This window comes from Poecile atricapillus, chromosome 3 (genome assembly GCF_030490865.1).
Source record: "Poecile atricapillus isolate bPoeAtr1 chromosome 3, bPoeAtr1.hap1, whole genome shotgun sequence".
In the NCBI taxonomy this organism is placed as follows: domain Eukaryota; kingdom Metazoa; phylum Chordata; class Aves; order Passeriformes; family Paridae; genus Poecile; species Poecile atricapillus.
In genome coordinates, this window is record NC_081251.1 from 83,220,164 (window position 1) to 83,233,295 (window position 13,132).

At 35.8% G+C, this 13,132-nt stretch overlaps 1 protein-coding gene across 1 annotated transcript in view; it reads left to right on the forward strand.

The window, feature by feature from the left end:
- The window catches only part of PLD5 (phospholipase D family member 5), a 178,353-nt gene that overhangs the window by 145,139 nt on the left and 20,082 nt on the right, over positions 1-13,132 (forward strand). Inside the window, exon 5 of the mRNA XM_058836895.1 lies at positions 2,990-3,117. Within this exon, the coding sequence (XP_058692878.1) occupies positions 2,990-3,117 (128 nt within the window). The remainder of the gene's footprint in view (positions 1-2,989; positions 3,118-13,132) is intronic.

The window sequence follows — 13,132 nt, forward strand, 5'->3', positions numbered from 1 at the left end:
TTAATGGATGGAAAGTCAGTCTTTCTTGTAATACTACTGATACCTTCTGTTTTCTTCCTCTGTTATGAGACAAAGCTAGAGGTGAAGTTGCAGTCTGGTCCTTCCCAGGGGCTGAGTTCACATCATGTGCAGAGGGTCCAGGCTCTCAATGGTAGGGTCCCCTCTATGCATCCCAGATTGCATCAGTGTGAAACAGAAGAAAAAGTACTCAGATAAATGTCTGTTACTTACAACATGTTTTGATCCCTACAGTGTCTCTTTTTTGTGTTTTTTTTCTGCAGAAAATGTGTAGTCTGTCCCAGCCCTTAGAGTGCACAATTTTAAGGGACAGACAAATCCACTTGAGTTTTAAGTGACAGCACTGGTTTTCTCTTAAGTTCTTATCCTGAATTTTAATCTCCAGGGATACAAAATAGTTAGATTTATTTGGCATGTTTATTAGCAATCAAGCCTACAAATGTTCTCTTTTGGATGAACTCAGTAGACTCACAACTTTGTGTAATTGAGACTGCAGCATGACAGAGAGTTCTATTATGGCTTTACATATTGATCAGTCCAGTTTAATTTCCTCATGAGACCTGAACCATGCTAGGGATGGTGGATTGTGTTGAAGGCTTGATAAGCCTATTTTAACAAAGCATCTCAAGGGCTTGTGGTACAGAGGCAATTATCAATATTGATACATGTTTCCTTTCATCAAAAGGTAAGGGCTCATTAATAGGTTGCACAACAGCTGCTGTTTGCAACAAATGACTTTTTTTTTATTAACTGGGAGGTAGTGTTTCCTTACTTGTTCACTTACCAGTTGGATGTTTCCAAAAGGAAAAGAAATTGGGTTCCAGGCTTTTATTTTACTGGTATATGTGATAGCAGTATTTTCTGCACTGCTATATTCACTATTTTGGTAATTGAAACCTAGATTGTATTTTAGAGTAATAGTCCCAACCCACTGCTTTTGCCCATATCTGAACAACCCACACCAACAAATTCTAGTGTTTTACAACTTTTGAATTTTGTGTCAAGTTACTGATGATGTCTGCTATTTTTAAAGTTAGTATTACTGGTTATATAGTCTCCTGTTATAGCTTTGGCAGTCAGCATTTTCGTTTGTCTTTGGATACTTCAAAAATGTTTTTAAATTTTGTTTATTTTAGGCTCTTCCTTTTGAGAAGGAAGCTCATTGTTGCTTCCTATTGTTTTATCTTTACTATGCAAAAATCCTAACATTTCATTTATAACCTGTTTAGTTTAGGTGTGTTGTGGGTGTTAAATTCATACTGCTATTTAATGCTGCAAATTGGGTGCATGGAAAGAAAACATCATCAAGCATCAAACTTCTTTGTTAAACTGGATTTTAAACATAGTTTTCAGGTCACTAGCTAGAAGTTTGGTGCCTTACAGAATGTTTATCCTTAGCTAAGAGCAGCTGCTTTTATTTTGTTTATTCACCAGGAAACAATTTAAGCTATTTAACAGCTGCTATAGTGTTTTCTGATTTATTTTCCATTTCACACTCATTTTCTCAATAATTAGCACAGTTCTACTCATTAATGCATGAGTTGGAAGTAGCAGCAATACGGTCCAAGGAAGTGGGAAAAATCTTTGTTTCTAAGTATACGTGAGTGTGGGTGAGGGAAATGTACAAAAAATTGGAAAGGTAGCTGGGTTGCACCAATGCAGTTGACTAATGAACCAAACTCTGTGATGTGCTTAAAATGTTATTTTGCATGTTTGGTGTATCTTGGTAAGTGGCACTTTACCTGATTGTTCTTCTTTTCTTGATGTCTGAACATTTAGAATATTTTTTTCAAGGAAAGTTACTATTTCTATAATAATAAAGAAATATTTAGCACTGGTAACTGTTGCCTAAAATTGCAAGTCAGATGTTTCTTAGGAGATCAAAAATAAGAAATTTGATGAAAAGAAATACATTTTAGTTCTCTGTGTATCCTGGAATTCTTTTAAAGTTGTGAGTCATAATCAACCATTACTGGAATTCATGGTACTGGAGGTGCCATGAATGTTTAGTAGGAAATGGCTGGTACAATCACTGTCCCCCAGGCTGCTGTTTACTGTCAGTTCTCTTCCCTGGTTAGTCATGACTGAAATGTGAAGATGAGTGGGTTACTGTAAAATGCCTTCAGCAATGATTAATTCAGATTAATCACCTAATTTTGCAAACACTGGAGCACTGAAAGAACAGTAATGGTGTGAGAAATCCCGTAAACTTACCTAATATTAAGTATATTCTGGATTTAGTTCTGCAAACATACAGATGGAACCAATTCAGACATTCCTAGTGATGCAATGGAGCCAATAAGGCGCTCCTTTGATTTCAGTGGTCTATCGTCATTAATAAAACTGTGCCATTCAGAGTGGTTGGTTGAATATCACAGATTAATAGGATTAAGAGCAGTTTCAACATAATTTATTTAGGCCTTTGCTTACTTCCTTAATTCTCTACCCATATTTCTCTTATCAGGATCTGTTCCGTGCCACAGCCACTGCAACTACCTGCTCAAACCATCGCACAGGGCAGGAGGAGCAGAGCAGAGTATGCTTTTTAGGCAGGGATTTTAATTGCATTCATATTTTAAAGGTCATTATTGCAATATGTAGCTGGTTAGTGCTACAGAATAAAAATTTAGAGATTAACTATTTTTAGGAATATACAGTGCTGGGAAAAAAAAATCAATTATTTGATTTTTAAGTGGAAGGAAATTAGGTAAACATAATGTATGGGAATGCTCCCTGTACCTGGGACATGCATTAAGTAAATATTTCTTCATATAACTGGAATATATTTTAATTAAAATATTGGGGCAATAACAATGTTTATCATTGCTTTTGAACCTTAATGATATGTTTCATTATGCCGCTCATTAATTTTGGAAATTGAGGCCATGAAATGTGAACATTTCTTCTTTTAATAATGTAAATTATCTTATATTAAGTAATGCCACTTATTATTTTATCCTTAAATCTCTAGGTGCTGAAGTGTTGTATATGAACATGTCAGCATATAATGAAGGTCGGCTTCAGTCATCATTCTGGATTGTTGACAAACAGCATGTATACATTGGAAGTGCCAGTCTAGACTGGAGATCGTTGGGACAGGTAATTTAATAGAAAAACTAATCCTATACCTTTTGAGTGTACAATGAGTAAAAAACTTAACGTTTTGAGGACACTTGGATAGCTCTATTTTCTGATAATTTACTGGCAAAAGTGTAAAAACACATCGAAAACTGTAGTGCCATAGTTTTGATGACTCCTCTGTGTTGCCAAGAATGTACTACTATAAATTTTGTTTCTTTTCATTACAACAGGAATCTTCCATGGTTATGCTTAAATTTTAAATATTTTATTGTTTTTACTGATTTCTGTGATGGTTATTGTATGTTCCAGTTTTCTCATTTGAAAAAAAAAAAAAAAAAAAGTAAGCAAACCAATTGGTAAACAAACTATTATGAAAACTCCATAGTAATATCATGGGTAAAACCTAGTCCCTCTGATCTGCCATTTAGAAAAGCAAACCCCAGATTAGGAAAGACTTCCAGATGGATAGTGGGTATTTTACTGGAACACCCACTACCTTTGGGGAGGGTCAGATTAATGGGTACAGAATGTTAAATAGCATAATGCTTTTGAATGCTGCATGTATTAGAGAGAATTCCACATTTTTATTCCTGATAAACATGGGAGTTGTAGCAACAACCAGTACAAAGAACTCTGTGTAGTCTGTGACTATTTTGAAGAATTTGTCAGTAACAGCCTATTTGCCTTTTTGTAGGTATGTGTGCCGTTTTTTAAGTCTGCAGCACTTTCCGGATCATTAGTGGCTGTCATGTTCATTTTTGCTATATACCACAGATTGTGTGAGGCTGCTCTCAGCCACACTTACGAAATGAAACCTGTACTTTGAGATCTCAGTAACTGAAATGCACAACAGAGAGGGAAAAGCAGCAGTCCTAGGTAGATATTAGTTGCTATAAAAAGCTTACTTTCTAAATATGAGCAGAATCTCAGAAACACAGGAATAATTTTGAACATAGGTTCTAATGATTCTATAAAGAAGAAAGTGTGTCTCAGTTGTGCTGTACTTCTTAAGGTTTGTTTTCAGCTAAGGGACTGGAAGTCTGACTAAAAACAAATTAGCCTATTTAGTAAAGAAAGTGAATAAATGCATTTTTGCTCTTCCTATGATATTAATTTACTTAAAAGGTTATGTTTACAAAGGAATCTGGAATAGTGGAGAAAAAACAATATTGTTAGAGAAAGTCTTGGAAAAGAGGATATTGTATTTTCAGTCAATGTAAGAACATACAGATCGGTCTTTTGGACAGTTCAGAAAATGTTTTTACATTATCTGTGCCTCATGAGTTAGTCTTCTGTCACAACAAAATAGTTCTTCATAGGATCTATTTAGCTTATAAATAGTTTATCTTTGAAGCCTCTTCTATTTGGGGTTCTGAATACCACTGAAAATAATAAATATGGGGAAAAGAAGCACATTTACCACACAGATTATTGTATTATTTATATATTGCTTTTGTATTTATGATCTGCATCACAGATGATACAATTCTGTATAGGTTTGACCTTCTCATGCTGAAGTACATCTTAAATCTTGTAATGTACCTGTGTTAAACTTTGATGCCAGTTACTTGTAGGCCAGTGTTTCAAAAGTGATTCCTCAATGTTAATTTTATCACTCTTTTGTGTATGCATTTGGACTTGTTTTAATCTTACTGTCATATAACAGTATACTTTTATATGTGGTTATAAGATGAAACGCTGAAGAGTATTTGTACAATGCAAAAAGAAATCTCGCTGCATTATGATAAAAGAGAACCTGCTTTCAGTTAATTGAGAAATGTATGCTGGGGTTTCAGAAGAGCCAAAGGAAATTAGATGCTTGGCTCCTGTTGACGTTGGATATGAGTATTTGATTCCCTTACCCCAGAGATGCTGGTTAATAAATCAGAGCAACTTTCAAAGAGATCTGATATGCTGTCCTAAAATAATAGTCTGTCTTGAACTTTCCTTTTCATATAAGAAGCAAAATAAACACAGAACTCTGTCATTTTATTCTGAGTCCTTTCCTCAAACAAAATGACTTGCACATGTGTGGGACCTAATGTTAAAACCGACGGTGAGCCGAGCCCTCGCTGGGGAAATACATCTCCCACAGATTCTTATTACCAGAGTCCCAGTATAGCTTCAAATGAGAGATCAGCTCCCTCTCCCTTTCCCTCTCCTCTTTTGTCCCTTTGCCTGATACTAAAAATAAAATAACCAAGTCTGTTTAGCATAATTTGTCTCTTAGCAGGCTAAATCTAAAGCTGAAACAATAATTTAAATTTAACAGCTCCTTGGAAAACATCATCAAGAGTTAAGTGCTTTGGGTTTCCAATATTTGTGGAGAATTCTTTATGTTTATAAGCTGGATACTAGAAATCAATCACATGAAGCTTATTTAGTTTTGTTGCCATTCTCTTGACTTGCCAGCACTGACAAGAAGCAATATGAGTAATTTCTTAAAAGCAAATTTTCTGCATCAAGGAGAGATTTTCATATGCTGCAGATATTACTTAAGAATAGCCTTTAAAGTTGTACATATCCTGTGCCTCTGCTGGCAGAGTTTTAATACTTGCCAGAGTCTCAGATTTGAAATTATGAGCAAGGCTAAGAGCACATTACTACTCTTCAAGTAAAACTGTGTTTCTGTTAAATTCAAAGTTTGTCAAAACTGTAGTAATTCTGGCTGAAATCATCTATGCCAGCTGTCTGATTCAGTCTGAAATCAAACCCCACAGGGAAATGTTAAAGTATTGTTTAGAGCTCCTAAAACAGGATTTTACGAAAATAGGTTGTTTTATTGTTCATAGTGGAATATTTTAAATTTTTCTTTATACAGGTCTAGATTTTGTGCATCTTTTTCTATTGTTATCAATATATCCAAATATTGCCCAATTACATAACCCATTGAAAACTGAGGATTATGAATAAGCAGAATTTCGCCACTTTCTTACATACAGTAAGCTCTGCAAGATTTTACCAGTGAAATCATCTTGTTTCTTGCTGGTAAATTTTTATATACTGATAAGCAACTGAGTCACTCAGACATGCCTAAAATTGTGTATCTATACTGATTAATTTTTTCCTGTGACTTGAATTAATAGCAACCAAGATGACCATGGTACTGTATTCTAGTTTTTAGTTCCTTGACCCGGTAGCATGTTATTACCTTTTAAAATAAATTTGCTATGTAACTGTTATATTGGTTATATAATTGTTATAATCCATAAGCTAACAAAATATATCATATATTTCTTTTGTTCCATGACTCCCTCCAATAGTTCCAACAAAGCTTGAAAATGCATTTATCTCCTTAATTCTGTTACGGAGCATGAGGTTTGTAATATATATGAACATTTCTGGAGCTTTTTATATTAGCAACATTTTTGGAAAAGTTTTATTCACACATGAATAATTGAATCCAGTGGGCAAACAACTGTAATGGATTAGTTGAACCACTTCAGAAAAATGCATTTATGTGCAACAAATAATCAGCTCTTAGAAAATACTATTACTGAAAATTCCTGAAACAAGTAAAATTAATCCAATTGTCTTCACTGGAAGTGAAATCAGGCTAATATTAGCTAGTCTTCTTGGCAAAAAAAATAGCTTAAGTCATGAATACTAACAGTACCCAGTAGTTGAGTGCATGTGTGAAGGTTAGTGATCAACTTCAAATCTTCAGGGTCTCAAGTGTAAACTTGCTGTTTGCTCCCTGGAGTTGTAGAGTCTGACAGTAAACATCTGGACTGAAGGGAAGTGGCTTGTCTGGGGCTCCAGGAGGAAGTGGTCTTGAAACAAAGGAGAGGGACCTGAATGGAAAAAGGTAAAGCTCCTGACTGGAGAAGTCCTTAAAATGGGAGAGATCCTGGAGATTAGAGAGCTGTGGTACGATGGAAGCCAGGGGATGTACCAAAACTACTGGCTGGTGATGCCTGAGACAGGTGAGCAGCCATACAGTAGGGAAGGACTTGATTTCCTCCTCAGCATCTGGGGACAGCACCCCCTTCCCTACAGGAACTGGGGCTATGGATGGAATGGATGGAAAGTGTGAAATAAAATCAAGTAGTTGTAAAAGGCCCCATCTTGTTGGTTCTTAAACAAATTCCAATATCTAGATCCACCTCAGGTAGCCATTTGCTCTGTCTTGCCTGGCACATCTTAAAAGCATTATCTCAAAAACTCCTGCTTAAATTTTGCTGAGGCTGATATTGAGGCAAAGTTCCTAAGCATGATTTTTTTCTCTTAGCTGTGTAAAAACTACTAGCAGAGGATTTTTCTTTCTAAGATGTCTCTGAAGTCCTACATATTTTCTGGAGTGTTCATTCTTCAGATCATTTTAAATTCAGATAAATTTAAGCTGAATGGCTGCAAGATTTAATTTTTTTAAGGACAGAAAACAACCAGTCTGTCAAAATCATGGGGTTTTTTTAAGGCTAAAAAACCCAACCAGACTGGGAAACATACTTCTTTAAGGACAAAGAAATAATCATGTGATCTTTTTCTCATTTTCACATTAATTTCATATCTCTGTTGGATTCTTTTTGTGATTTGTTTCACCAAGGTAAACTAAGACTTCATAAAGGCATTTGATTTCTCTTCATCTTAAAAATTTATCAGGATTTCCTTGTCAGTCAGTTTCCTCTCCATCCTCATCTTACCCTCTTGTTGTTATAAGTTACAAACTGTTAATTTTATCTGCATAATTTAAGGTAACTGGAAAATTAAATAAACTGTCCCAACAGTTTTTGTCAGGTTGGAAAGAGATACCTGTTTAATCTGAGGAGTTATGTTTTTATTTGATACACCTAAGATGTTAAATAAATACCCAAGAGGGCTAAAGTACTGTAGAAGGTGAGATATGACAGCGTGTGAATGAGAAAATCTCTGTGAATTATTTTTTCCTTATGATTATTAGTATTTAAAGCATACTTGTCTCATAAGTATTGAGTCCTACAGCACATGAAAGTTGTAGCAATTATGATTTTTTCGGTTACATTTGAAGGATCAGGACTAAGTTGCCCAGTTCATTTATTCTGTTAATAATTCAGTTGAATCAACAGTCAAATGAACAGAGATGGAGAGCTATGAGAGTTATTAAAAAAAATCTATTAAGCATCTGTAGATACAGTAGATAAAGTAAGTTTTGTCTTTTACGATAAATATGAATAATCAAGTGCATACTTACAGTAAAAGTATGTTAGATTCTGAAATTTGTGAAATCGGTAAGCCTGTATTCATTAGGAAAACAAAGAAACAAACAAAAAGGCAGGGGGAAAAAGGGAGGGAGAAAACCCCCAAAATTTCAGTCAAAATATAAGACTTGTTGTATGTGTCCATTTTAAGTAAAAACTGATGAGCTAATATTTGATTCGTTAGTACGAGTCTGTTTTTTGAACTAAGCTATAGGAGGGCTTGCTGCAGGATATCTCCAAGAGTGCTTGGAATGTGTCTGCTTGTCTTGCCTGTTACCACCAGACAGGACAGAACTGGTTTGAGAAATAATGGAGGTCTCAGTTGAGTTGTTCAGGCTGTTCTTCCTGAAACATATTAAAAAAGAGACAAAAGCAGCAGGCTGAATTAATCTGTACCATCTTCCCCTCTAATCTTTTGTGACAAAAAGACTGATAAAGCCCAAACTCTTTCCCATCCTACTCTGAAATGACAAAAGTTGGTAAATGATGGTATTTCAGATATTAAGAACTGCATCTGAAGGGACTGGTTTGGGGCAATTTATGTTCCTGGGAATATTAGAGGAGCAACCCTTTCTTTGGTTGTGGTGGGTAAAATCAATTGGAAGCAATCCACATGGTTCTTTACTCAAAACTCACATTCCAATTATATTGATGATGCTGATAAGGAGGATATATAGTTCAAAGGCCACACTTATGAGGGACAAAACTTGCCTCAGAATTGTCCCTTCTCTTGGTCTTCATTTCTGGGAATATGGATTCTGATAAAAAGTTTCCCAAAATTGAAGAATCTCTGGAACGCTGCCAGGAGCAAATGCAAACTTTCTTTTATGTAGCTCTCCCAGGGAAAGGGGAGTGATAATTTCCTCAAATTATATCATCGAACATTGTATTTCCTATTTATCTGTGGGGAAAAAAATTGTCCTTCAATGAAACCAGTATGTTATAAATACTGGATTTCAATATATCTCAAAATACAACATGATGATGTTATTTGTTTCCAGCTTCCCCCAAAATCTTACTATAGCAGAGCCTCCTCTCAAAACTGATCACTGAGACAAGATCTGCACATTTGTATTTTCTGTTGATGATCTTTACAGAACTTACAAACCAAAAGCAGGCTATAATCAGTCAGTCGTTTCTCTGAACTTTTATCTGAGTCTCTTGAAGTTATGTAATGGTGCGTCTGGTCCTTTTGAGATAAGATATTTTGTCTGACAGTAGAATTCCATCCTTTCAATCAAGGAAAAGTTATATTGAGATTTTCCATTTGATATCGTGTTGTGCTAGTGTGAATTAGACATTTGTCCCTAATGTGCACTTTGTCAGTTTTTCCCATCTTCTTCTTATAATTTGCTTAATTTTCTTACTATCCCAGTAGTGTTCAGTATCATATTGCTATTAGTAAACTGAACACTGTCTCAAATGTCCTATAACATGAAACAAGGCTCTTTCAACTTTGTTGTCCACTGAGGTTCAATCAAACTCAGCTAAATACTAGACTGAAAGTACAGGCGACATAATACTGGTGCATTCTACCTAAATTCATATTTCTGTGTTAATAAATCTCTCTTACCTAAGACAGAGAGTATCTCCTAAAAAGTTTTGATATGCTGTTATCCATGTGATCCATCCTCAAAAAAAACCCTTAATGGGTTTTCTGTCTATGGGATCATTTCCCAAGCTAGCCAATATTTTAAAGATAACAGAAAAGTACAACTCATATCTTCAAGCATAGGTGAATGAGGCAATACGTGAAGAAAGCAAGTATAAGGAGATATTACAGAGCTATATTGACAATTACCTTTTTTAGTAATTTATTACTAAGACTATTACTTTTATCTATTTCCTGCTGCACAGAAATCTAGTTTTGTTGTCAGAACTTTGCTATGATGCTAATACAGCTTGTCCTTCAAAGGACAAATTGAAAATACTTTTATTGTTTTCACTAAGAGCTTTTGGCTGGGGTTTTTATCTTTGACCAAATCTAGAGCACTTTAGTGGCTGATACATATCTGCAAAATTACAGCTTTTCTATTTTCTTTCCCTTTTCTCTTTCCCCAAAAAGTTAGGGGGCTGTGTCACTGGACTGTGTTGTGCTTGTAAATGTCCAGATCTCACAACATGCATTAAAAGTGTAAAATGTGAAGTTTGTGTAGAAGTGTAAAGGGTGTAAAGTTTGCATTTTTGGAAATACAATATTTTGTTTGATTCTTTAACTGAGACAGACTGCTTTTCCTCTGTTACATCCAGTAAATCAGGACCGTCAGTGTTGCCTGTTACGTCTACTCTGCTTGAAATTTTTTACCTATGCATCCACTATTTACAAATAAATATCAGTGAAGCAGAAGGACTGTTTGTCTCTTGCTTACCATTGCTCTGCGTTGCTCACAGAAGGCTGGTTAAAGCTGGACAGGAATGTTGGTAATGTGGCTGCTCCACTTGTGTGTGCCCTTGATTCCTCCTTACTCCTGTGGCTTCTGGTTTTGTGATTTACCAGCTGAAAACAGCATAGGATCTATATATTCACCTTTCAGTTGGAGCCAGAAAGTCCTCTCAGCTTGGCTAGTTTCTTTAGGTGCAGTGCTGGCTCCCAGCTCTGAGGAACTTGGAAGGTATTCCTGTTTGTCATACTTCTCCCACTGTTGTGTTCCATTCCTACACGCACCAGTGAATGTATCATCTGCATTATGTGTCTGTATTTAGTGCAGGAGAAGGCAAAATATATCAACAGCTTGCTGCACATTTTTATTTTATTTCTGTTGACAGTAGGAATATGCTTATCACTCTGTTTCTGACCTCTGAAATGACAAATCTTGTCTTTTTGATTTTTTGTTGATTTTTTTCAGTTGCTCTGAAAGTTCTGTGAAACAGGTTTATCTACTCTTGGAATAATCAATAATAAATTGTAAATAAGTAAGTAATAAACCTGCAGAGCAAAATTATGGAATATTCGGTTTGAACAGATAAACAGACTTCTTTCTAAAGCAGCATGGCATATTCAGGTAGCTGGATACCTGAATATTTCTGAATGCCAGGTCTAATGTGAATAGATTTAGACTAGATATTAGGAAGAAGTTCTGTACTGTGAGGGTAGTGAGGCACTGGAACGGGTTGACCCAGAGAAACTGTGGATGCTCCATCCCTGGAAAATGTTCAAGGACAGGTTGGATGGTCTAGTGGAAGGCATCCCTGCCTATAGCAGGGGGTTTGGAACTAGATGATCTTTATGGACATTTTCAATCCAAACCATTCTATGATACTATTTTCTTCCCATCATTTTTTTTTAGTTGCTGTGGAAGTCCTGTGGACAGGTTTACCAGCTGTTGGAGTAATCAAGAATAGATTGTAAATCAATAAATAATAAGCCTGCAGAGCAAAATTACGGAATATCCATTTTGAATTGATAAACTGACTTCTTTCCATAGCAGCATGGCATATTCAGGTAGTTGGATCTCCAAAACCCAAAGGAAAATAGAAGGTTTTTTCTCCAGTAAAACTAACCTCATAATCATCTGCTTGCTTTTTAATACTTGCCATACCATCACTATGTCTTAATTAAGAGTCATAGATATTGCCAAGAGAGTGTGATTGGTTCTGGTTTTTTACTGGTCCCTCAGATACTTGATAGATAATATCAGTTTACTAGCATTGTCAGACTTGAGAATTTTGGATGGGTTCTGAAAGTGTTTAGGGAACCGGAGGCATGGAGGAATTTTCTGCCAGAACACAAACTGTACATTACTGCACACAGAAAATCATCCATAAAAGTGTGTGCAAAAAAGGAGACAGCTTTTAAGACCTTTTCTGCTATATCAAAGCAAATACTGAGGTGAATAGACAGCACTGGTGAGGTGTGCTTGCACAAGTCCATGGCCTAGGGATAAGACTCAGTAGCCTAAAAGTTAACCTGTTGAGATTTATAAAAACTGTTTGGGAGGATCTCCCAGAAACTGCATCACAAATAGCTCACCTGGAAGTTGTTTTGCCTTTAAAAAAAAAAAAAAATTAGAAAAAGACATTGGTCACAGAGATGAAAATTGTTTCTAGGCACATGTCTGTAAAGTCTGTTTGCAGCGATCTACCCAGGGGTGGTCTGAAATTACCAGTAAACTTCAGTGGATTTAAAAAAAAGCAGTAAATCCATCACTTTCCTGAAAATTTGATTTATGTTTTGCTGAAAGAAAACTTGTTCATTAAATCCCAGCTGAATCTCTGATGGGGGAGCTTATGCACCACAGTCTATTCTGTCATCTTCCACAAGAATTTGCTGGCAACTAATCTTGGTCAGCGATGTTAACAAATGGAGGCAGATTCCTCTCAGAGGGATTTAGTTATTAGCATACCCCATCAGATCAATCTTGTTCAACTAAACAATTAAAATCACAACATTAAAATAATCATGAAAGTGTATTCCCAATATGTGATTCCACCCACGCACACACACTTTGATATTGCACAGATGACAGTTCCTCCCTAGAAAAACATCATCATTCAAAAATGCCTCAACTCCAAAAGGTTCCCAGATGGAGCCCAGTCACCTCCTGCTTGAAAGTTCGAATCCTTTCATGGAAAACTGGATTTGGTATTGTCCTGTGAAGAAGGCATACAGTAAATCAGGCTGAAATACCATGGCATAAATCTCCATGAGTCAGGGTAAGGAAGGACAATCATTTCAGTAATTTTATAAAAGACAAATGATTCTGCAGTTCAGAATAAAATCTCATCTTTCTATACCCATAAGTCATTAAGCAGAACAAAATAGATTCTGACAAAGCATTCCTTCCATATGAATGTGCAGCGTTCATGTCATCACTAACCTTTTCAGATTTGATACTGTCATCAAGGCCTGGTTTAGA